The sequence below is a fragment of the Thalassophryne amazonica genome, chromosome 19 (genome assembly GCF_902500255.1).
Source record: "Thalassophryne amazonica chromosome 19, fThaAma1.1, whole genome shotgun sequence".
NCBI lineage: Eukaryota > Metazoa > Chordata > Actinopteri > Batrachoidiformes > Batrachoididae > Thalassophryne > Thalassophryne amazonica.
In genome coordinates this window covers 55862275-55888819 of record NC_047121.1, presented here as the reverse complement: position 1 = coordinate 55888819, position 26545 = coordinate 55862275, and the positions used below count along the sequence as shown (strand labels likewise).

At 42.8% G+C, this 26545-nt stretch overlaps 1 protein-coding gene across 3 annotated transcripts in view; it reads left to right on the top strand.

Moving 5' to 3' along the window:
* The window catches only part of runx3 (RUNX family transcription factor 3), a 50418-nt gene extending 29838 nt beyond the window's left edge, over positions 1-20580 (top strand). Inside the window, exons 4-6 of one of the 3 annotated variants that reach the window (XM_034194934.1) lie at positions 120-275; positions 11178-11255; positions 18772-20580. In XM_034194934.1, the coding sequence (XP_034050825.1) occupies positions 120-275; positions 11178-11255; positions 18772-19253 (716 nt within the window). In that variant the 3' untranslated portion in view covers positions 19254-20580. The remainder of the gene's footprint in view (positions 1-119; positions 276-11177; positions 11256-18771) is intronic. The other 2 variants (XM_034194935.1, XM_034194936.1) reach the window with 2 other exon arrangements.
* Positions 20581-26545: the final 5965 nt, after the last annotated feature.

Genomic DNA, 26545 nt, shown 5'->3' with positions numbered 1-26545 from the left:
TTTGTTTACTATTTTAGTTGGACTCTGGAAATAGAAGTGCTATTTTGTGTAATTTCCTGGTTGTGTAGGCAGTAAACTGGCAGTGCTTGATTTCTCTCTTCCCTGTTCTCCCTGTGTTGATGTTTCAGGGCACAGAGTGAAACTAGAAGACCCCCAGAAGATGCAGTTCTCCGACAGACTGTCAGAGATCGAGCGCTACCAGAGGACTATGAGGATAGGACCAGGCAACAATAATCCCCGTCCGATTCACCAAAGCCACCTGAGCACCACCCAAGGTGAGGGCCACCAATAGCAGCAGCTTGCGTAGTCCCACGTCCAAGAACAAATTTAATTACGGTACATGTTGGCAAGTTGCAGAAGAACAAGCAATTTCACAACCCTTTATTTAGAATTCACTTGGTCTGGTGGTGGTATTTGGAATTAATGTGCAGTATTGATCTGGTGATGGTCTTTTTTTTATTCCATTTTTTACCTCCCAATTTTCTATAGGAATACAAGCTTCCTACGGGCACTGCACTAGTATGTTTAACTTTGCATAAATAAAGCATGGTTATGAAAAATGTTTATCAAGTCTTAGATCTGTATCTTGATCTGAACCACATTTCCACCGCATTTCCTAAAATTACCTTCAGAATTTGTTTTTGGTTTTTATTTATCCTGCTGAGGGAGACAAACACCTTATTTTTAAGATGGTGTGGGTAATCCAAGTGGCATCCATTTGAAACAAATAATTCCTTGAGTAATTATTTTCATAATCCATAATACTGATGTGGAACATGTCAAACAATAGCACGTCGTTTTCCAAAATTGAACCTAAGGGCCTTTAAGTTCAGCGGCCGTTCCACTAATCACAGAGCTGTTACTTGTGTCGACTGTCTGATGCGATGCTCATGTCAGCTCCGACCCCAGGTGCCCTGAGTTGGCGGGTCCAGGCCCCACAGTGAGTACGGTTGACTCTGTGGCTAGGCGGCATGGCCGGTGATGCCAGCCAAGCTTGGCCTGGGTGCTGAATCTGGCCTCCACACACCGCACACTTCAGACTCTGGAATTTAACAGCAGTCCGCCACCTTGGCAAGCACGTCACTCCCAAACTGGTCAAACGTGGGGGTGAGAAAGAGAGAGGGTGGTGTGATGGGGGGAGGGGGTGGGGTTGTCTCCCGCATATGTGTATTCCAAGTGCCAAGGACAGCTGCGTGGGTGATGGCTCAAGTATAGATGAGTGTTCTCTCTCAGTCATATATCAGAGCAACTTTTCCAGGATACCACGTCTGGAAGCGTGCAGACTAAACACACACACCGCACCGTCCTCTCCCACCCACTCACTAGTTCTCATGCTAGCTAATGAATCTCATTACCTTTGTATCAGCATGTTGCTGTGGACAGGAGGGCTTGTTTGGGAGTGTGGCCCGTGTGTGGGTGGAACTCTATCCGTGTGTATCTCCACCATATGCCAGTATTTGGCCTTGTGCTTGCTAAGCCAGCGCTGATTCACCAGTCCAGGCCTATCTAACTGCTGACTGTGGGGAACACGGGGTCTTTCATCTTGCTCCCCCTGTGTCCTTACTTACTTCAGATATTCATTTTGTTCCTCCGAACAGCCTGTTCTAAGAAAAGAACATGCCAGCCATTTTAAAACTGATTCAGCTGAAAACAAACAGTGAGCCATCGTTGGTGGTTCAACAACAGAGACACTCTGAAGATAATTTTCTGATGGCCTACATTTTTTGTTTGCCCAAGATGTTGAGTGCCAATAAAAACAACTCCCTGCAGCTAAGATTAAAGTTTGGAACACACCTCCATTTTTTTTTGTCTTTCGGCTGCCCCTGGTTGCTCAGGGTCCCCGCAGTGGATCTACATCAGGATTTGACACTGATTTGACACCACAGCTTCTTCTTGACACAGCTGCAGTTCTACATGGACAAACATGTTCACAGCTCCTGATATTCCCAATTGGTCATCCAGCCAACTATTCATCAGGACCTACGCTGGTTCCTTTGTGAGATCTAACTGGCGTGCTCAGGCGTGCTCACAGCGGAAAATCTTCAGTGGAATACACCCACAATAATGGGGCAAATTCAAAAATAAAAATCAAGTGCAAACACATGAAACCTAAAGAAAGCATCCACCCATCTTTGTTGCCTACACCATTTTTAGTCCCTGTTTCACAGTGAAGAATTTGATATTTTGTCTGTCACAGACACAGAAACTACCCCTCTCAAGGCCTGAGCAGACGATGGCAATGTTGCACATCTGCTTGACTTTTGGCTGACACAGAAAGAACAATTACAGGTGATCAACCAGCATAGAGGCTTTTAGACAGAACATGCACCTTAAAACTCAACATCAAGCTGTGGTGATTGAATCAAGCTGATTGGTAGATTTTACTGCTGGTGTTAGGTGATGGGCTTCAAGCATGCTAAAATAAACACGAAAAAAGAGGAGCAGATCGATATTTACACTGCACATCAAGAAAATTAGACAAATGTCACTGCCCACAGTGGTGTCATGGTCACATGGAAATGAAAACAGGCCTGCGCAAGGCCTGTGCAGTGCACACAACAGTCAAGATCGCACCAGCGTGCAGCCAATGGCTCTATTTTTTTAAACCTTTATTTAACTGAGATTGAGAACTGTTTTACAAATGAGACCTGAACATTTTTTAAAGTACAACTTTCTACATAGATACAGGTTTCCCAGGCAAGACCAGTACCCCAGTCACTGGGTACCGGTCTTAGCTGGGGAAGTAACCTGCAATAGGCTGGCATCCCATCCAGGGGGAATCGCTCTTATCTGCTTCATGTTGGTTTGAAGTCAGTTCTTTGGAATAACTGCACACAGCACACTTGGGCTACATACCTACTACAGAAAATACTTAATTGTAAAGGTAAAAGATGTCTTTGTCCAAATATCAGGTGCGACTTTGCCAAATACATAAAAGAATTATGAATTCATTCCACTGTGAGAACATTTGCCACCAAATTGAGGTCTGTACAACCGTGCAAGTGCAGTGGACACTTTTTTGGAGCAAGACACCTTTGACATGGTACGGGCATGTAGACGGTCTGATCCAGAATTGGCCACATCCCCGTCAGTGCAAAGTATGAACCAGGAAACTGAGACTCTACTATCTGAGCAAACTGACCCCATCATGTGCCAAAAATGCAGTTGGCATTATCGGATTTATCGAGTCTTGAGACCCTTTCAAATTTCACGTTACTGTGCCTGTAAAAAAAAAAAAAAAGAAATGCTGCTGTGGATGGAAAGCCAAAAGAGCTGCGTTTTCCATGAAAACTGGCTCCTCTTTGTTTCCGAGGGCTGCTTTGACGACTGAAGGAACTGTTTCGATTGACAGGGAGCGCGTATAGACTCAGTCCAGACAGCAGCGGGACGGCATGAAGAGCTGCTCTTTGCTCTGCTCTCGTCTGGCTCGCACAGGATTAAGGCAGGAATTAGAGCGTCATGGGCTCATCAGGCTTCAAAGGGTTGCGATGGTGCAACACACACTTATACAGTACATACTGCGTACGTACACCATCAGCAGACACAACACATTAACATCAGTTGGAACTGTCAGCGATAGTAAAACCCTAGAGCTTCAGGTTACAGCCGCCAGCGACTGGAGGCCCTCTATAAAAAGAGCTAGCAAGAGAAGGGGAAGGGCAGTAAAAACCGCACACCTTAATCTGTGGTATTACCATCATGACGGCACACCGCAGGCCAAGAGTGGGAAAATAATTAAATAACAGCAGAAGGCCCTCCTCCCGCCCACCCGGGCTATCCTTTGCAGACTGGAGGTGTACGTTACGCTACAGTACTGCTCACAGACAACAGCAAGGCGCTACAAACAAAAATACTCCCAATGTCATAAATCCCATTTAGAGACAGACACAGGGACGTGTTTACATATAAAGAGGACACGTCTCTGCTCTCGGACACCCTGCCAGACACGATTGCAGATACATTTAATCCCGAGGCCTGTTTGTTTTGGAATTACTGAGTGATAGATTACCCATCAACACGTTATAATTACATGGATTCCCTTCTTGCCATTACAAAAGATGTTTTTCTGTGATCAGAGAACGAAAATAAGAACATAAGAGTGTCATCTCCTCCTGAAGCCACCTTGTTTCATTTTCTCATCTCAGCCATGAAATTCTGTCTTGCATTTGTTGTAAACAGGACGCATTTGCAGACATTTGCTCAGGGCGACCCTGGATCCTGCACAGACTATTGCACCACACTGAAAACACAAAAGCATGCACATGCACGCTGTTCTGTGCTAATATTGCAAGTCCTCTGCTTGAGCCCCAGACAGGGTAATTAAGAGCTCATTACAGTGCATGCAGTGACAGGACTCCTGCACGTCGGCAGACGCTACATTCGCTGCTTGTTTGTGTTCTTGTGCAGCCACAGGTAAGCCTGCTAGACATGTGGAATGAGTCTCAGCAAGGGTGGAGGCAGAGTGTGCAGTTCTGCTAGCGCAGTCAAGCAAATCTGACACCCAAACAATCTAGTAATAAATTGTTATTCTGGTTTTCTAAACCTCAAGTGAGGTGTACGGTATGTGTCTGTGGGTGGTGGTTTTACCTACATCTAACTGTGACGTGGCACACATGCTCTTTTTTCCAGCATTAAAAAAAAGAACAACAGCTGATAGAAAATTAGATTTCCTCAAAAAAAAAGTGGAAAACAGATTCTCATTTTACCTGGCTCAATTTTAAATACAGACAAAACTCAACAAGCCCCTGGCAGGGCCTCTAACAGACAGCAGAGACCAAAGCGGCTCTTTAAAAGTGTTGAGAGGAGGTGGAAGAAGAAATACAGCAGCGATTTAATCATCAGAAAAGAACGTTCTGGCACTTTTGAGGTGGTATCATTTCACACAGCACTTGTTCCAACACCTGTGTGTGTTCTTCTCTGAAAATGAATATCAGATACGAGTGTAATATCCCACCATCAAGTCAAGTACTTAACACTCTGATGAAAGCACAAAGGCCTCTGTGTGTGTGTATATATATATATATATATATATATATATATATATATATATATATATATATATATATATATATATATATATATATATATATATATATATATATATATATATATATATATATATATATATGATAGACAGAACAACCATTAAAATGATTAAAAATCATCAAGTTTGCAAAAATGATAAAGCATCTGTAAATTCTGCCAACATGGAATCATCGTTTCGTTTTTCAATTTTACTTCCCCAACAAAATCAGCTGGATGTAGATTCTTGACTATCTAATTAAACTCACCACTTAATTAATATTATCCTATATGGCTGTGATAGGACTCTGGTTGCCCTGATAATTTATATGAAAAGTTGTGTCAGGCTGGTTTATTCCTCCTCCATAGTAAGTGACACAGACACAGACACGTGCTACTTGTCTGTGTCTGGACAAGACACTTTATCTGCTGTGTCTCAGTCCAATCATCTGTAAAATGAGGACCAGCAACCTGCGATGGACTGGCGCCTGGCACAGGGAGACTCTCATCCACTTGACGCTACGGCATCAGGAGATGAGCACTGGCACCAACAGGCCTCAGGGCCTATACAAGACTTACTTCTTCTATTTCTTTACTGTTGCAAATTGGACAAATTTCAACTAGTTGGCCTTCATCTAATCCAAAAGGTCTGAAAGCGAACCTACATTATAAAGTTTTGAATAATTATAATTGAGAAACTGAGCCATTATCAACATGTTGGAATGTCAGATGCCATCAGAGACTTATTCTGTCTGCTACTATGTTCAGTATCTGCACAGACTAGATCTTGGGTTGTGGAAACCAGTGAGGTTTGCTGTCAGGGGCGTAGGTTTGCATATGGACCATTGGGACAAGTCACAACCAATATTTTGGGATGGCAAAATAGTCCCTACCAATATTTAGCATTTTTTTATATAACAAAATCATTCACTATTTTTTTGCGAACTCGATACTATAATTTTAGTCGTCACGTTTTGTGTTTTCGACGTGCCAGAGTGACAGGGTTACCCATGTTGCAATTTCATTGGCTCACGTTCTTCTCACATGGACGTAAACAAAGCGCATCTCGTGGTGGCAGGCAGTGCTTAATTTGTAAAGTGGGAGGTCCCGGAGTGCAGAGGATGGGTGGCTCCGGTGCATAAAAACAAGAAGGGCGGGGGGGCTTGCCAACAATGCTGTGCGCCACACTTAAAATAAACTGCACACCCACACAAACACGCACACACACATTCACAAATGACACTAACACCCTGCCTTTTCCTCAAAAATTACTACATTTATGTTTGCTGTCTGTCTCTGTACTTTTCTGTCACTTTTGCGCTCTTTTTCATACTTTTCCCTCGTTTCAAAAGTCACCGAACGCATTTTACCGTAATATATGCAACATATAGCATACTGTTGGAAAGCACGGGTTCTTGGCTTGCTGTCAGTGTTGAAATTTTTCAGAATGAGGGCTTACATGAGAACTTACGGTAATGAGAATCAGCGGCGCACTAGTGTGAAACTTCCGTGTTTTTCCTCTGCGTTATGACATCACAGGCTTACGTTTACCGTAATACACCATATATATCATTGGAAATCCCTTTTTTTTTGGCAAATTAGGTTGCCAGATATCTACAACTGCATTATTGATGAAGAGAATAGATTATACATCTTGGTTGCAAAAACTTGTTTTTTTTTTTGTTAGCTCCACAAGTATTTTTTTTTGTTGTCTTGTTCTCTCAGGTGTAGGCCTATAGAATAGATTTGTGATTTTGGGTGCAATTTTGTTATTTAAGCTATTTGTTTGTTTGCCTACACACTTAATATTGTAAATAAAGTGTTAAATTATTCAGCATTATGTCGTCATGTGTTATGTATTATGCTGTACTTGTGCATCTAATGGTATGAGTGGGTTAGGGGGTGGTGGTGGTGGGCAGGGGGACCGGGGGAGGGGGTGGTATTGTCCCTACCAAAGCTGAGACCAAACCTACGCCCTTGTTTGCTGTCGTTAACTTTGCATATGATGCTCGAGTTTGTCCTGGATCAAGACATCCAAGCTTTCAGAGACATCCTGAACTCAGCCATCCATGATTTATCTGTTTGTGTTGAGACACCCATCTATCTCATGTATGTCTCTGGATCTTTGGCCTTTGATCTTGAGAGATGCCTGGGCAGAGCTGATGGAATCATGAGGCCGTTAGACACAGGTGTTCAACAATGCTGATATCTTTGCAGAAGAACGAATGTCCAAGTCTTTCGGTTATGGTCCTGGTGTTTCCTCTATGGTTGTGAGACTTGGATGATAACCAGTGATCTCAGACCACAACTGGATGTCTTTTTGTACAAGGTCTCTCCAGAGGATCCTTGGGTACCAATGGAATGACTTTGTGTCAAATGAACGGTTAATTCATTCAGGAGCATTGTTTACAGTGTGAGTGAGTGTCAGCTCCACATTTTAGCCATGTAGTGCATTTCTCTGAGCATGATCGAGTACATGTTTCCAGGCATTACATGATTAAGGGAAACATTTCTGAAATCTATCCTTCACAGCAGGACTCAAATCTAACCTGTATTCTCTTAGAAATGAGAACCAAAAAACCTGTACCACAAATTGGCACCTCCGTCTTCCTGCTCGCCAGTTGTGCTCTCAGTCAGTGTGCTCAGGCTGTGGCCTCTGGACTAGACACAACTTGAGAAAGTCTTGTTTGAGTCCAAAGCAACCGCGCCCCTCCCGCCTCGTCCACAGTGACCACACTGTTTACTCCACATAAACAAGCTGGTCGGCCCCCCAAGTTACAGGCGGCACTGCGCTACCGAGCCGAAACGCACGCACTAATTCACACATCCAGATCGACACCATCAGCCAATTAGAAGCAAGAGCGAGGTAGGAAATTATCACCGTGGAATAACTGCGGTGTGGATTTAGGAGTGTGGCATCACGCCAATTTGGTTTCATGCCGATATGTGCCAAACCCACGCAGGAAGTTGGCCCTCGGAGGCCAGCACAATCAAAACTAGTAGGAAACTGGACCGCTCTTTTAGACACTCTGTTTTACTTCTGCGCTCCAGTATTTATATAATATGTCAATGGCTGCCGCGGAGTTTATTTGTTATGGTGGCTGAAAGCTTCACTTGCAGTTGGTCTCTTTTTTGTGACCCTGACATGAATAAATCAAACTGAAAATGTCTGTTCTTCAACAACATCAACAAAAAGGAATCTCTTAAAGCCGCCTCCTTGAAAAAAAAAGGAATAAAAAGAGAAGTGAGACAGTCTTTTTTTTAACCAGACTCAAGTGTTTGTGTAAGTTATAATTTCGCATCAGAGTCAGGCCAAGTTTTACATTTCAGCAATTACAGAAACTACATGTGCGCCATGAACAGACTCTATTGAATGTGGCGAGGGGCGGTTGGGGGGGGCGCCCGGCTCTCAAAGAGAACTTTGGATTTTTCAGCCCATGTGTTTGTTTTTGCTCACGTTATAAGTGAGGGCTCAAAAGACATATCGAATGTCCCACATAGCTGAGCCAAGGCCGTGTTCCTCCCTTCTCCAACATGCTCTTTCTCCCACCGTCCCTCGCTGGACTCTTTCTTTCTCCCTCGCTCACTCTCTCTCTTTCACATTCTCTCTCCATTGCGACGCCTAAGGCCTAAGTGAAGCAGGAAGCCAGCACAAGGACCGGCATTCACCGTGTCTCAATGACACGCTTCATCACGGCAGGCGCGTTACATGTCTCAGAGGCGTTGCTGGATCCGGAGTCACGAGGATGGACGCCATTTTGGCCCCAACATCTTTTCAGCCAGCCTTTTCATCTGGAGAGGCGTTTATTTCTGTCCTCCCTAAAATACACTGGCACCACCCCAAAGCTACTTATTAGTGACGGAGTCACAGCATCTTCCCATTCCAGCCCCTGACTTCCTCACTCCTCAGCTCCGCCCAGGGGCAGGCCCTCTTATTAACAGGGCTAATCTGTGCCTCTGGTATTGACGTTGTCTATGGGCCAATCAAAATATTTGAAGGAAATGTTTATTTTCTTGAGTGAATCGCACCAGCTGCTTGTAGGTTTTTCTGAATAAGACCATTTATGTGTAAGAATTTGCCATTGTGAGGCATAGCGCGGAACCTCGTGGTGACTGAGTGCTGATTTGGGCCTTTGCAGAGGAAGTGGAGGAGCTCCAGGGGAAGCACAGCTTTTACACATGCTGAGTGCTGCTATAAGGTGAACCGCTCACTGCCCCCCTCTCCCTGCTCCTGGCTTCCTTCTGCATCCTAATTGCCACTACAGGAGGTTAGGAGTTTACTGTATTGCGTATCTCGGCAGTGGCGAGTCACATGGTTCACCACATGGTTCAGAGCTGCTGCCATTAAAAAAAGAAAAGTATTGGCGGGGGGGGGATTGTTGTTGCATAACAAAGTTTTTGTTTTCCTCATGAAAACATGTTAACATAAACAGACATTTCTGACTAAAGTGGGAACTTATTCATCAGGAACTAAACCAAAAAGGAACTAGCAAAAGTCTTTGACACCCACTGAATGTTAACAGATGTGTTCAAACTACAGCCTGTCTACTAGACTTTGCTCATGGTGACATATCATTTGGACACACTTTCTCATGCAGTTGCATGGGAAAGTGTGTCCAAACCTTGAACTAGTACTGTACAGTAGTTCCTGTACCATTGGAGAGTACCGACTCTGATATTACTGTTTCATCAAAAACCACTGTTCCATTGTTGTTATCCATGTGTGCATGTGCTCTGATGTCTATGAGCTTCATTTGAACCATTTGACAATTTAATGAATACAAGATCTAAGTGATGTAAGGGACCGTCAACGCAGCAGAAATGTTTCTGTACCCTTCCCAGGGCTGATAAAAAGAAGAAAAAAAAAAATTCTAAAAAGTCATGATTTCCCCCCCCCCCCCCCCCCCCCCCATTTAAATATACTTTTATTGATTTAAAGAGACTTTTTTCATTTTTATTTATGTCACTCTTCTAAATGAGAGTATACAAATAATATCATTAGTTATAACCCTTATTGACATGTTAAAACATAAAGGTGCACATATAATGTGTACAAGTACCATTAATTAATGGTACTGATTTTATATTTCAGGGATGTTTTAAGTATTGATTTCTAAAAAAAAAAAAAAGAAAAAAAAAGAAAAATACTTTTCTTTCCCAGAGTTACACCTTGAGACAATCCTGTATATATATATTAGTATACAGTACATATTTCATATTTAAACAATTTTTTGTGGTGTATAAGATGTCTTGTTTGTTTTTGTGGTGTACAGTAGCTCTGCGGGAGCACCCCAAATTTCACTGTACCCCCTCGGTACAATGACAATGAAGACTATTCTATTCTACAGACGATTCCTTTGACTTCATGCTTGGTTTGTGCTCTGACTGTCAACTGTGGGACCTTATATGTAGACAGGTGTGTGACTTTCCAAATCATGTCCAACCAACTGAATTTACTCCAGGTGGACTCCAATTAAGCTGTAGAAACATCTCAAGGATGATCAGTGGAAACAAGATGCACCTAAGCTCAATTTGAGCTTCATGGTAAAGACTGTGAATACTTATAAACATGTGATTTCTTAGTTTTCTTATTTTTACAAAATTTGCAAAAATCTCAAAAATCACATTGTCATTATGGGGTATTGTGTGCAGAATTTTGAGGAAAAAAATCTATTTCATCCATTTTGGAATAAGGCTGTAACACAACAAGGTGTGGAAAAAGTGAAGCTCTATGAATACTTTCCGGATGCACTGTAACAAAAATCCTTCCATTTAGTTTGTTCAATCCCATGTCCTGGTCTTCCCAGGTCGCCGCTGTCCTTCCAAGTCTTGCCTGAAAGACCCAAAAATATCTGCCATGCACCCATCAAGCATGTTTTTCCAAGACTGGTCTCACTTTAGTGAGAAAACTACCCCTGCTCTTCCCAGTCCTCACTGCACAGTCAGCACAGGCCAACCTGTGACTCGTCTCCAAACCGCCACTTGTCAAGACACAGTTAACATGACTGTCAATTGTTTATTTATTTTTTTTACTCAGGAATATACTTTAGAATTGGACATAGCCAGTGTCTTTGTAGGAAAAAAAAGGATGACTCCGCAGAAATGTTTCTGTTTGGTAGATCATAATGTTCACGTAGCCTTTATTTGTGTTTCAGCCGCCCTGTGGCCCGAGCAAATGGACACCTCCGCTCTGAAGACATGCAAGGTGGAGGAGGACCTGAGACCATGGCCAGGTTAGATGTCTTTGAAGCTTACATTGCGACATTTATTTTTCCATCCACAAATACATTCCTCTTTTTACTGAAATATCAGCAGGATTACTAAAAACAGAAATTCACAGATTCCCACAAAACTTGGGGAAATATTTGCTCCTCCCTTAAAATGAGAATATAGACTACAACTATTAGTTATTTTCATAAGGATAATCCTGATTTTAACAGTTAATCCAGGAATAAGGTAAGATGTGTGAATGTATTGTCACTATTCCTGTTTGTAGGTAGCACAGTTATCGGTTTATATTATGGAATAGGACGCTTCTGATTTTAAGAGTTTTCACCACGCAACATGCTACATACGGCACCAAAGGCATGTGCCAGGTGCATCTTTGTTTTGGTGTTTATCTGCATGTCGCGTGTGCTGCTGTAGGATTCAGATGTGTATCTTCCTTGTCATGTTGTTGATATTACTTCTTCTATTCTTTATCACTGTGGAGGTACAAGGTGACATTATTTTGTCCAGAGTTTAAGCCATTTTCACTTTAAATTTGATCCAGAAGAGGGTTTTTTTCCCCTCCTCTTGACTTCCTTCTACAGGTCACACAGTTATACTGCACACATTGTTGAAGTGGGTATTACAATTCGCAATCAGACTGTTTCAATTCAAGAAGCTGTGCACAAATAGTTTTTGCATTAAAGATGGAATTCACCTTGTGAAGTACAAGTAAATATAGGGCACTGCAGTCTCATTTGGACCCTGTGTGATATCGTGGGATTTGACCACTTATGGGGACCTGTGGTCGGTTGTGCAATATATACAGAGCATAACTTCACACGGAAAAATGAATAGTGTTTTGTTTTCAGCTGCAATCACAGAAGAAGTCGCGAAAAGTATTTTTTTTATTTTCAGTTCCCAGTGGAGAAGACGAAGTGACGGAAATGTCATGTCGATAAGTATTAGCCTACACAGCAAACCAGAGTAGCTGCGTTCTCTCGCCTGCAAACCGCCTCGACACGTTTGTGCTCTGGGTCATAAACAAACCGCAACACATGTCCACTTTCCACCGCATCATCACCTTTTCTTTGCATTGTCACTTTGTGTGTAATTTGCCCAAAACCCCATTGAAAATGCCGTGTTTTTCTCCTGGAAGTAGAGAAATTACATCATATATGTCATATTTTACCCCTTTAGTGTTTGCCCTCAAATGAGACTGCGGCACCCAATTGTCCTTGTCCAAAAACTATGGGGCTGACCGGGGTGGAATTATAAGAGATATGAGAGATTCAGTTCCAAATACAGTATCAGACCACAAATGACATGCTTCAGTAAATATCTCATATTTGATCAACCACAGTGATCAATCCGACACTCAGTCAACCCAGTGCCGCCGTACAAAATATACTCTCAGGAATGAGTGGACTTTCTTGTTGTGAATTTGAGTAAACTGTGCATCTGGCCTGTGTGCGTTAATGAGAAAATTGTTTACACGACTGTTTGTTGGTTTGGAAGACTTCACCATAACATTGCTGACTGCTGACCTCACCTTCCATACCAGCAGTGACTGGCGTTAATTACTAGTGTCCAGAACGCAGGCTTGATAAATATAGAGCACGTAATTGTTTCAAAACATTTACAGTACACCTTTCAAATTGGACGTCTTTAACATTTCAGTACATTTCCAAATATTTTCATTTAATTAGCAGTCAGTCCGGCAGCATTTCGCACTGGAACAAACTGTGCTGAAGTGGAGCAGTTGGAAAGCCGGCCATAACACAGGGCATGCCACTCCTTGTGACAATTTTGGAGTCTGTTTAGTGTCATCCGTCGGGCCGTACTACGCCCCAGAAAGTTCCTAAATTCCGCTGCCCTGCTTGTCTTCTTCCCCTCACACTAATTTGGATCTTTGCTGCGTCCTCACAGATCCACAGTCTCCTGTCCGTCCCTGACGGAGAAACCATCACGCTGCACCAGATCTGCTGAGTCATGTGCTCAAACCGCAAAGACAACCCATTAGGCCAACAGAACAAAAGAATAAAATCTTTTTCATTCAGCTCTTTTATTTGAAAGAGTCCAGAACAGACAGAATAAGTACGATTCCAAAATATAAGAAGTGAAATATACACGTTACTACTTGTGGAAAGTATTTTAGTCAGATTCACTGCAATGTGAAATGATGTTATTGACAGCGATGGTCATAGAAGCAGACGTCTGAAACCATAACCAGATTTTCCAGTCCACCCTGACAGTGAAGGACATGTGATGGAAAAGCAGTGGAAGAAGTCACGCTGCTACACAAACTCATCATCCAGAACAAGAACAGTCAGGTTCAAAGGACTTCTGCATTCAATCTAGATCCTTTCAGAGACACTGACAGATCAGTGAGCAGCTGTTCCATGTTTTTCAGCAACCAAAATGTCCAAAGTATGGAACATTCTTGAATTCTTGATCCTGGTATCAGCTTCAAAGGATGAATGAGCCATAATGCCCCAGAAAGAAGAAAGAAATAAGTCTCATATAGGCTATGACTGCCCATGGATGGGATGCCAGTCCGACACAGGTTAGTTCCCCAGCCATGACCAGTACCCATTTACAGCCGGGTGGACTGGGACGATACAGATGAAGTGATGGGAGTCAAGGTCTCAGGTCTAAATATTGGTAACCTGTCCAATTGTCCCGCTGAGCTTTTGATGTAAATTTTGACATCAGTCAAGAGTATATATATCAAGTCGAGAATTTTGTTTGCACTACAGAGCTGATCGTTCTTGGTTTGTGATCTTGTGTAAAATTTTCAAGTACATAAGTGGCCATTATGTCTATATCAGTTCATTCTGAATGCTTCTCTTGTTCCTAATGGGAAATTTTCCTTGAACTTCACTTTGCTGAAACATACACATACTATCTGGAGCGTTACACCTGAACAAACTCAACAAAGAAATATCTAAGCTGGAATCATGACCTTTGCCTCTCCAATGGAAAAAGAAAGGACTGAAACTGGAGAGTCTGCTTTCCAATTCTACCTGAAGAACCACCATAGAAACTCATTTCTAGGCTTCAGCTGTCCTACCCAGGTGCAGGCCGAGATAATCTCACCGATGCCCTTCATGAGGAGGAGAGAGTCAAGAAGCATCGATACAAATGGCCTCAGGTCATGACAGTGTTAAAAACATGATGCCGCTCACACATAATGATTTCCTTAACAAACGTTCATTCCATCTGCTGCTTTGCTGATGCATTAGGTAAATGTCAGGTTTTCTTGTAATCACATGCTTCGTTTTTGCCTTGCTTATATTTCATGTCACCAGCTCAGGACATGCAAACTTTCCTGCTGCGACATGATAAAGTGGCGAACATGCATGAGGCTACACCACAGTCCAGAGATGACAATCATTTGCATTGGACACGATGCTCCAAGCCTGAAGCCTCCGCGCTTAAACAAACACTTGGAAATGATCTGTGTTCATTCGGGTCTCCTAGTCTTTCGCTTGTACAGCAGCGTGATGATGCCGTGTCATCGACCCGGTTAGCGCCATTCACTGCTCGTCCTAATGACATCAGCAGTTCAAACACGCAGCGGTCAACAGTGCCGCACTTTTGTCTGTGGAACCCGCTTCCCAAAGATAAGAACAAGTCAAAGCGTCTGCACCTCAGCAGTCAGAGCTGCTCTCGCTCCTTTCACCGTCCCTCATTTGCCTGAGACACCATTCCATGGGTGCTGGCCGTCACAGTTTGCATCAAGCCTGAGTAAACATTTCACAGGCGAGTGCCTGGATTTGCATCTTCTCATCCCCAGCCACCACGTGCAGACACACACACATATAACGTGCGCACAACTGCACATGCACAGACGCTGGCTTAAAATTTGCTCTTATGTTAACAACCAAAATCAGTTTCTCCCGTAAACAAATGAGACTAACCTCCTGTCAAACCGGGTTACATGCTTGACTGTGGACTAGTGGACTCTGATTTGGGGGGGAGACAGGAGGAGGAATCCAGCCTTTGTGTTCCGCAGAGCGTGCATATCTCCACAGCACCAAACCATCCATCAGCACAACAGCTCTTTATGATGTCATAAGACAGGGTCTACAAGTCTTTTACAGAATAGATCAAACCTTGCACCAGCTCTCAAAATTGCACACAGTTCAATCAAAAATATCTGATTTACACTTCTTGGTTCCACCCCCTTTTTCTGTTGACCCAGCCCATCATTTAATGGCTTCTTTTAAACAACCCAAGCAAGCAACCCAAGCCTCTCACTGCGTTTTGTGAAAAACTGGTTCTTTACTTTTTTGAATAACGCCAAGAAATAGACATGAGTGAAAACTTCTTGGCGGAGGCAGTAAGTGTGTGATGCTGGATGGTTGGAACACAATGTTCTACATAAAAGCCCTGAATCCTACCCGCTTCATAGACCGGGAACATCACAGACGGCAGGCCGTGCCAGCCGGTCCTCTGGGGAGCATCCCCTCTCCTGTCTCTGCAATTTAGTCAACGTGTTTCAGATGAGGCTAATGGAGATCATGTGTGGATTGGGTCGCAGACGTTACAGGCAGCTACCACTAGGCCCAGTGTGGAAGAGCTTCGCCACCACTCTTACCACAGCTGCGGCGTCAAAGCCTGTACTTATACTGGGTGTGGGAGGACGGGGATGCTGTACGGAATGCAGGAGAGAGGAAACCTGCCAAACCCTTGTTTCTCAATTACAAAGCCTGTTTGTTTAGCACCGTCCTCCAGAGGGAGCCACTGTACCATGGAGAATTTAAGATGGTACCAGAGCTCCACCTGGCTCAGAGCCAAAGGGGGGTTGATATTGTACAAGCACATTAAGGTGTTGTGATAAGTGTCCAGTCCAGTTCCCCTGACAGAACACAGGAGCTGCTCCCCACCGCAGTTTAGCCAACACATTCCCACCGACTTCAGTAAAATGGAGATCATGTGGAAGGGTGGGCGGCAGGAGCCGGAGACATCAAGACACAGATCCCCAACCCAGCTTCAGAGAGAGAGAGAGAGAGACAGAGACAGAGAGAGAGAGAGAGAGAGAGAGAGAGCTTTTTGGGAGTCCAGTAGGAATTAGTGGGCCAACTTCACCCGAATCAACAGCAGCTGAAGGCTTGGATTTTCCTTGCGTGAAATCAGATATGGAGCCTGACTGCAGTGCCTGGTAGACTCTGGAAAAAGAAACAGCACCCCTCACCCCACCCCTTCCACCACCATCAAACTCCCTCATCCTTAAAAACGAAGAGGAAACTCAACTGCAAAAGTGCGTTATTGAAAAAAAGAGTGGAGCAGGGGCCTTGGAAATTGCAAAGCAATAGATGTTTTTTTTTTTTTTTTGGAGCTGAAAATGGACCCAGTTCTCCAGACACAAGGAGAAGACATTTCAACAAGACTGTGGCACGCACATTTGGCATTCTCCCCCACCACCCCCAGGCTGTGGTGTGCAAGCGCTTGCTATTTCACAAATACAAGCTCTCCTTTCTCTACCATCCAAATCCACATTTCACACTTGCAGTCATCTAGACAGGAACACTGGACCCATGAAAGCCACATGCGGACAAACAAACAGCCGTGCACCGAGGTGTCTGTCTGCATGTGCACAGGCAGCAGATATGGATGTATGATGTGTTGACACACCAGGAATGAGGAACTCAGGTTGAGGTCTACTTAGCATCTGGGTTTGGCCACTGGCCACTCTGACTTTTTTCCAAAATATCTGAGTGTCACATAACAAGAAGACGAGACATGTTTAACTTGTCAGGCGAGGCAGAAATGAACATTATATAAAGTAGGGCTGGCAGCATGATTCAGCCGTTCACGTGACACGCCACATATATGAGAACTGACACTCAACCCGAGAAAACTGTATTAGAGTGAAGTATTTTATGAAGGACAGCCCAACTGCACATACACAACCTTCTTTACTAACCTCTTTTAAAGCTGCAGGAGAGCAGAGTTTAGAGATATTCCTGTGACGCCTTTTGTAACCAAAGTATACAACTTTCTGAAATTTCATGTTAGCTGATAAAATCTTACAAAAAAAATTAAATGAATAAGTAAGTTGACATTTTGGAATGAGCTGTGTCACCTCAAACTGGGACAAAAACACACACACAAAGGCTCAGAAACATACGTACAGTAGTATAACCATTAACGCCATAAATACAAACAATAATCATATATACACTTTTCAACCAAAATAAGACCAATTTATTAATATCAAAATAAAAGCTGTTTCTGGGTTGCTTACAGCACAGAGAAAAATCCAACTACCAGTAGATCCAACAGCCAGTAGAGGTCACTAGTCCATTCCTGTCTGTCATTCACCCTCCATCGGAACGGAGTCGTCCTGACAGTATGCAAAGCTGTGCACATGGTGCAAATGGCTTTATAAGCCTCAGCTGATTTAATATGGAGAAAATTGCTGAAAACGTATATATGGAAATAAAAGTACAACGGTACAAACCCATACGGCCCACCAGGCGGCAGCATACAGAAAGTCTACAAGGCAAAAAATAAAAAATAAAAAAATACACCTAAAAGGGATCTGGACGCAAAATAAAAATAAGTGTAATTAAACCTGCTTCTATTCTGGTCACCAGATGAATAAAAAGCAAAAAAAAAAAAAAAAAGAGAGAGAAAAGAAAGAAAAAGAAAAAAAAAAAGCAGTTCATCTGATATTTGGCAGCACATGATCAGAGCTAACAGCAATTTTCTCTGATACACTCAGGTTGTTGAAAAAATAACAAAAATACTCCATGAGTGGGGCAGTGATGTTCTGCTGAAGAGAAAGAGTGATAATATTCAAAGAAACAACCTGCAGAGTTTGAACATCAGGCAAGATTTCTGTTTCTATTTTGTCATCTGATTAAATTAGAAGGTGTGGAATGAAACAGAAGTCCAACAGCTTGGTTACAGTTTGAGTCTGAACAACTGTTCCAAACCAGTGATTCCCAAAGTGCAGGCTGCAACCCTCTGTTGGCCCATCAAGGTACTGCATTAAAACAAAGCTTTAAAGTTCAATTTTGTAATAAATTGAAAATTATCCAAAAGAATTCAGATTAATTTTAAAATGTAAAAGAGTCAATTAAAGGCAGCAGGAGATTTAAATGATGTGCTATTCTTTATTTATTACATCATTTAATCCTTCATCCTGGTCTCATGTTGATCACAGTTGTGATTAAAGGTTTGAGTGAGCTGCAGAAAATCTGAAAATGTCAAAGTGGGTCCCAGCGTTCCTAAGTTTGGGAATGGCTGTTCTAGATGAGTAATGTGTGTTGAGTAGTTATATCTCCATTACATTTGGAGACATCTTTGACAAAACTGCAGATTAATATGAGCTAAAATCCAAGGTATCTGGAAGTAAAGCTTGCTGTGGTGACATTTCAAGATAATTACATAATTAGTACTAAAGACGTCATTTATGGACAGTGTGATGAGTCAGAACAAACAAAGATATCTGATGTAGATGTTTATATTTCTTGTAAACATATCAGACTTTATATTCAAATCTCTCTTTTTTTGTCTTTCTTCCATCAGCAACGACGGATCTCTTCCAGCAGAGGACCACCTTCCCGTCCCTGTCACCACTGACTGACCCTCGCTTCTCAGACCCCCGCATGCATTACCCTGGGGCGTTCCCTTACTCCACCAACACTTCCAGCACCGGCATCAGCGGCCTGAGCATGACAGCATCATCCCGATACCATACCTACTTGCCGCCACCCTACACAAATAACCAAACCCAGAACTTCCAGTCCAACTCCTACCTGTATTATGGCACAGGCTCTGGATCCTACCAGTTCTCCATGGTGACACCAGGTAACGCCGGGGGTGAGCGCTCCCCAACCCGCCTGCTGTCCTGCTCAGGGGCTACGGGTGCTGGCGGGACCAACAGCCTGATGAATCCAGGCCTGAACACCCAGAGCGAGGGTGTCGAGGCCGACGGCAGCCACAGCAACTCCCCCACAGCTATGAGCGCTTCCGGCCGTCTGGATGAATCCGTCTGGAGGCCTTATTGAGTGAAAGACAGAAGAAATGCACCAGAACATGTAAAGAGGACAATGATGAAAAACCTGAACGCTGAAAAGAAAGGAAAAAAGACCAAAAAAAGAGAGAGAAAAATGCTGCATGTTTGTCTTTTACGTTTCCAGCATCCACTTAAAGGACTTCCTGAAATTTTCCATGCATTTTGTAAATTTGGGTGAATTCCTGCACTCTGCAAGGACAAGTACTCTGATTAAGCCATATAAGTTGAGATAATGAAACTGTAAACAGATGCAGGGGTCGGGAAGAGAAGCCATAGGTCACATCAGGACATTTTGTCTGATATCAGGTTCACACACAAAGTCAACGGTATGCTCCACCGGTCCAGCTGATGAACTGAAATACGGCACTCGTTCGCCTAAAGGGCTGGTCCAGCTGACTGTGTTAGTGGGGAGACGAGCAGTCAGACTCTGTGGCCACTCAGACTTCCTTCCCAGGACTGGCTGCTCCGCAACCAGCCGTTTTAAACTTTAATTCCCAGAAATTTTAATGTTGCAAATGATCATGTCAGTGATCAAAACATCCCGAAGCATCAACGGCATTCGGAGCTGCTTCCTATGCTCACGTACTTACAGCATGCAGGACTTTACTGCCTAATTTATTACCCAGACAGACGCGCTAGCCATTGGTACGATGGTATGCTGTGGATGTTTCGACACAATCGGTGCATTTTTGGAGCGAAAAGCATTTTATCTGTCAGGAAAAGAATTCTCCTGTTGCTGTGTGATCAGTGGAATGACTTTCACCAGGACAATGGCTGATATTTTGAGGAATGTATGACTAAAGCAGAGATGTGTTTTTTATGCAGGAATATTTAAGCTGGTATTCCTTTATACACATTTGAATGCAGAACAGCAACCCCCCCCCGCCAATTTTAGTACTAACCCCAGTTTTTAACCAAAACAAACAAAAGTAAATCAAAAGTGCTGAGGGGGCACATCAATGCTGCATCAAATTTAACTCTTTTTCATAAAATTACCCAATTCTTGATATAACAGCATGAGGATGGAAATTAGACTTTGACCTCTGACCTTGATCATGGACCAATTCCAATCAAAATCAAGTCACTTCTTCCCTTTCACAGGCCCACTGGTACAACATTGTACTAGTGTGCCAAGTTTAATGATGATCGGATCATGCAACACAGATATTTAGAGACACAACAATGGACGTCTCTGGTGATGTCACAAAAAGAAAACTATCATATGGAGGCGCTGTTTTGCACTTTAATGTTCATGAAGCAGTTCCTCTTTACTTCCTGTTAAGCCTATGCATCCTTAATTTCTTGATCAATGCCTTATCAAAAAATGTCCTAGTCTGGTATGTTTGAACTGGATGGTTTACTTTTGATATTTATTTGAGCCACATTGTGAGGAAATGTACCCATATACCAAACTGCTTATGCATTTCGGTTTTCTTTATATATATATATATATATATATATATATATATATATATATATATATATATATATATATATATACACACACACACACACACACACCATGTTTTGTTGTTAAGTATAAATTTGGAATTTGTGTAATATATTGTTCCTAAATTATGAAAAAAACAAAACCTTTAATGTAATTATTTTGTTTTCCAATGTAGCTTTGATGCACTAAAAACCTTTATTCCTTATGAACCATACCCAACAGATTCTCTTGGCGAGACAGTGTATGTAGAGCCGTGTTTGTTTTCCAAATTGCCTTTCTGTGCTAAATAAGCCATTCGCTTAATGTTTGCACTATGTTCGGACTTCTTTTTCTCAGTTATGCATTTACAAATATCTGAAATGCTGCAGAAGTAAATATTAGATATTGCTGCACATATCTCTGAACACTTAAAGTGTCCTTTTCGGTGAGAATACACCCGTCTTCATATAATTAATGATTTCACGTGCAGGGGTTTGCGTGCACAATACCCTTGTGCAGAGGGCCCTTTCCCTGCAGTTACACATATAATCTGTTCATCCCTGGAGGAGGAGGAGGAGGAGGAGGAGTGGGTAGATAAAGGAGGAAAGGGGGAGGAGGTGGAATCAGAGAGCAGTATCTCCTTTCCAACACCAAGGGCAGTTAACGCAAAAAAGTAAAAAAAATCCCATGTTGTGCACAAGTCCCTTTGTTCTGCATAATCAGAGCGGGTGCTTTGAAGCCTCTATGGTCCTGATTCTGCTTTTTGTAGTTGTTGTGGGGGGGGGCTAATTTAAGGATCCCAGTGCCAGAGGGTCTTGGCTCTGCCAATAATTCATTCACACCTGCAAAGATTGCCTTAATATGAGCCATTTACAGCATGTATCAGATGTCTCATTGTTGGCATTCATGACTCTGAAAGGCGGGTGCCGGTGTGACTTATATCATTTCAAGGTGATCCAAAACAGCTCGATTTCATTATGCGAGGTCTCATGTGAAGACTGTCTGCCTTAGTCCCGTTTCCCAGCAGCGATTAGGACCCATTCCTGTCTCCTTTAGTTTTTAAGAGGACAAACTGTGCATGTTAAAGTCTCCTCTGGAGCTTCTTGAAGACCTTCATCGCAGGCAGCGACCATGCAGCTAAAGAAGCCACACGTGTGTGTCTGTGTGTGGGTTCTTCAAATAAAAACCAAAGATCTTCACAACTGCCTGTAACAATGCTAATGACGGCACAGATGTGTTGTAAATGACTGATGTGTTGACTGGTCTCCAGAATCCTGAAAGTGAGACGATGAAGCCAAACTGTACAGGTGAATAGTATTGTATTGTATATTGGATTAAAGTGCTTCTGTTGAAACAATATCTCCTTTCATGTTTTTCGTCATGTTTATTCCTCTTGATACCTACGTTTGTTTTTTGATCAAAGCATGTATATTTGAAACTTGTTAATTTAAGATTTTCCTCTGTGTATGTAATGCCATTCATGTTTCCATACTGAGTGCTTGTAAGTTTGCAGATAATGTAGTTTTCAAGCATTTTAATAAAAAAAAAAAAAAGGGGGGGGGGGGGCGACAAAAACATATTGTCACGTCTGCTGTTTGTCACCTTCAGTCAAACCGCCCTGCTCGCTCTGCACGTCTTCTCATAATATCACTCGGATTATCTTCAGAATGTTACATAGTCATGGAGGGCCTTCACTCCCAAACATCAGCTAGGTCCAAATATGCTGATTTGAAGTTTTTGTTACCATTCAGACAGCTAAGCTTTTTTATGGTTATGAAGTCAGACTTTGAAATGAAAAAGAACAAATCTAACTACATTAAAGATAACTTACAATGTGTTTTAGAAACTGAGGTGATGCAACCAAAAAAAAAAAAAAAATAATAATAATGATAATAAAAAGATTTTCAAGTCCAACAAATGACCCATTTCTGCGCCTGTCATTTTAAATGGAAGGAGAAGCAGCCTATAGGTAGGATTCAGGAAGGCTTTTTTTTTTTTTGGCAAAATCAATGAAATGACATAAAAGTGTCAGAGCATGAGCCATGAAAAGAGCTGTTCACATTCCAGGAAAGGTGAATCAGTGCTTCCTTTGGCATCTCCTTTAGCATACGTTACATCTGACCATCCCTCAGGGCCCCTTCACACATAACACGACTGAAGCCGACTAGTGTACGAAGAAGGAATTGCATGCCACTCGTGAAAAATCGGAGCTGCCTCCAACGCCTCGTACACCTGTCGCTACAATTATTCGCACACACCAGTGGCTGAAAGACAGACAGTGCCCTGTGAGAGCCCATTCAATCCCTCTCACGGCAGGTGTCGGCCAAATTGCAGGTGTAACACATGAACATCCGAAACCGCTCGCTTGACACTTAGAAAATGTGTGGCCATCGTGCTGTCAGCACAAAAACAGTGAGCAGACAATCACTTTCAAGCTGGATGTGAAATTTGTCTAAGTGCCCCCACAAGTGTGCGGAGCTGCAAAAAGCAACACGTGGCGTGCACGTGTATCGCACCCCCTCCCCTGCTCCCCCCAACACATGTGGCATGCCGGGGTGGGGGGGACACTTGCATAAAATGCTGACATGTATGTACAGATATGATCACATGGGGGCTGGACAGCCATGCCTGAGCACACACAGCATAGGGAGGTGCCTGTCAGCTGATCGCAGCACACTGACAGCTGGACCAGGACAGGTATATAAGTAATTATGACAATAACTACATATGCAATTACATAACAAATAGCAAAATTGAATGACCACATAACACAGAAACAGAGTGACAGGTTGGTCTGGGCCCTGAACGGCCGGAGGGGCGTGGCTGCCAACAGCAGCTGCTGTTGAGAGCTCTGCTCCTGGACATCCCAGCTGGGGAACAAGTACCATAGTTTGAAGGACATGACCTTACAACTTTCCTCCATGAGGCATGTGTCTCTGCCTGCTGTCCTCTCGTGATAATACATAAAACTTCTTTCAGCTTTGCGCTGGGCCGCAGCGGCTGCACACAGCACACCTTGGCAGGCTGTGGGCCGGCCTGGCGTATATTCATACATCTAATTTCTGTTTTTGAAAACATACGTTTATCTCCTTGATTTTAAACATTTCACGCTCCTGTTATAAAACCGTGATTTAGCGGACTGGTAAAGTTTCCGTCTAGGCTAGGAATGCGTATTTTAAGAAGCTCAGCCAGAGAGTGCACCAATGAAGGTGGGGGGTGAGTCTTTACTTCCACCTGAAATGGCTGAGATGCACTGTGACTGTGTTTGGCAGCCCATGAGCTGTGAATAAAGTCTGCTCCACCCATCACAAGGCATCTGCGGGCCTTTTAAGGATCCTTAAAAGACACATAGTACCAAAGAAATCCAGTTATTGCCTAAGAACATTAGTTCGCATCAAAATCTCACAGCAATACTGTAAGAGAGGAACCTTAACCCTAACACCTTCAACTTTCATTCTCCTGCAATGGTACTGGCATTGCCAAACACCTCTGTCCAGTGATCTCATGAGTCTATAAGATCTGCCCAGGTGTCACGCAACCTCAAAGGCCAAGGACCCAGAGACATGAGGGCCACTGCTGACACAGGTGAATGTCTCCACAAGTTCAACACTTTTATCACACACGGATACATATACAGATTATGATGGCCAAATCCAGGAAATTATTGAAAGCCTAGATCTTAGTACTGATCCAGAAGAGGTGCAAACCTAAACACTCTAATTCCATACCCAGCTTGACCAGTACTGCAATCAGGGAGCGCTGGTCCACTGATTCCACAACACCACAGCATTGTCCATGAAGTCAGTCAGTAAGTCAAGTACAGTGTCAGTTGTAAATACTAATGTTAGTTGCAATTGCAATGGTTTTACTGTGTTTACCAAACTGAGTCAGTGGGGAGACAAATGTTGCTGACATGGTCACCCACACTAAAGTAACCTTCAATCCATGCACTTGTTTGCTTGCACTTCTTCAACACAAACTCACTATAAATGCCATGGAATCTCTAAAATAAATACTTTACCAGCAATAAATTTAGCTGTAATTTTGCAATATACCACAGAAATAAAGATACTTTATAACAACTAGATTTTAACACCAAGTACATTTTGCCAATTTTGTACAAAATTAGTTACTTGTTACTCATGCATAATGTGTCTTTTTAGATTGATAGTATAGGGTGCCCTGGAAATTTAGATTTACATTCTGCATACATGTCCACATTCTTCAACGTTATTCGGTTTACTCCAAAAAATAAGTGGGGAGTTGAGAATTAAAAAAACAATCAACAGTTGTGTGGTTCTGAAACTTAACCCTGAAAAGTCTGGATTGTGAAGTCTTTTATGGTTTGGCCGGAGAGGTGTTGAGAGTGAAACTGTTTAACACTGAGGCACAGGGTTTAATTCACCTCCAGAAATCCAGACCCCATCACACTAGCTGCCAAAAACAGGTTCTGAGAACCAGTTCCATACCAACATATCGTGATCCAACTCTTAGCTCGGTACAGTAAATACCTCACATACCACGACCTCACTTTCACAACCTCAGTCCTTCATTGGTAGTTTATTTTCAATAATCCTCTCTAATCATTATTCTCTACTCTCTCATTAGACTCCTGGCCACGATTACCAGCAAATCTTCAAGTGCCACAGCTGTCAACGCGGTGGTACCCGAAGCATAAATAAAGCACAGCTCAGGAATCCTACACCACCCTGGCAGCCTCCGTGTTAGTGCACGTCGGCGAGTTATCACTTGTTAAAAACAATACAGGAGAGGTCTGGAATGTCAGCCGTCTTTCTTATCGCCCATGCGGTTGTTAATTTATGCAGCGCTGATGGCATGTTTCTGGCCGAGGCACAAGATGAAACACTTGAGATGCAAAGTCGTGGGGTGGTCCAGTTTCACAAGACTCGTGTGGTTAACCTGGAATACAATATCCACAATTTCTCACAGTTAAACTAATGCCACCTGCTGATAGAATACGAGAGAACTTTCGCTTACACATGCCCAGGTTAATTTCTTTAAAATATTACCTCTGATAAAGTGGAGATATTTTCTGATTATAACCTGAACAACTCAGAAACTATTCAACCAGTTTTCATAAATCATTCTTGGGTTTTGGTTGTTTGGATGGATTCATAGAAATCAGCCCCATAATTAGACTATTCTATACATCATTGTATTTTGGTCACCACAATACACATTTGAAACACAAACACACACACACACACACACAGAAGTCGTGGTCGCAGAACGGTGGACCGGCTATTTACCCTTGCATGGAGGGGCCTTGGGAGTATGCCCAACTGATGTACATGTGTTTTGTGAAAACAGTGTACAACTGGGTCCACCAGTGTGTCTTATAGGGGGTGCTGCACAATCCAGTCTCTATATGACCAAAGTAGGAGCTGTGTCCACATTCTTGGAATCACATTAGATGTGTTCTTGCTGGGGGATTTCAAGGCGCAGTCAAGGACTATGTCCTGTTTGGTAACCTCAGAAATGCATCTTGGATTTTTTGCAGATGATGTGGTTGTGTTGGCTTCATCAGGCAGTGTCCTGCAATACACAGGTTTGAGAACATCTGGTGATGAGTGATCAGTAACTCCAAATCTCTGTGAGTAACAGGAGAGTCCTCCAAGTGTAAAAGTTCAAGTATCTTGAGATTCATGGGGTGGTGTAAAATTGACACACAGATTGGTGCTGTGTCTCAGGTGAACAAATTCATGAAGAAAGAGCTGAGCCAGAAGGCGAGACTCTCGATTTATGCTCCTATCCTCACCTATGGTCATGAGCTTTAGGCAATAACCGAAAGAACAAGGTCACAGATTCCTAGTTCCAATATCTGAGAGGGACTC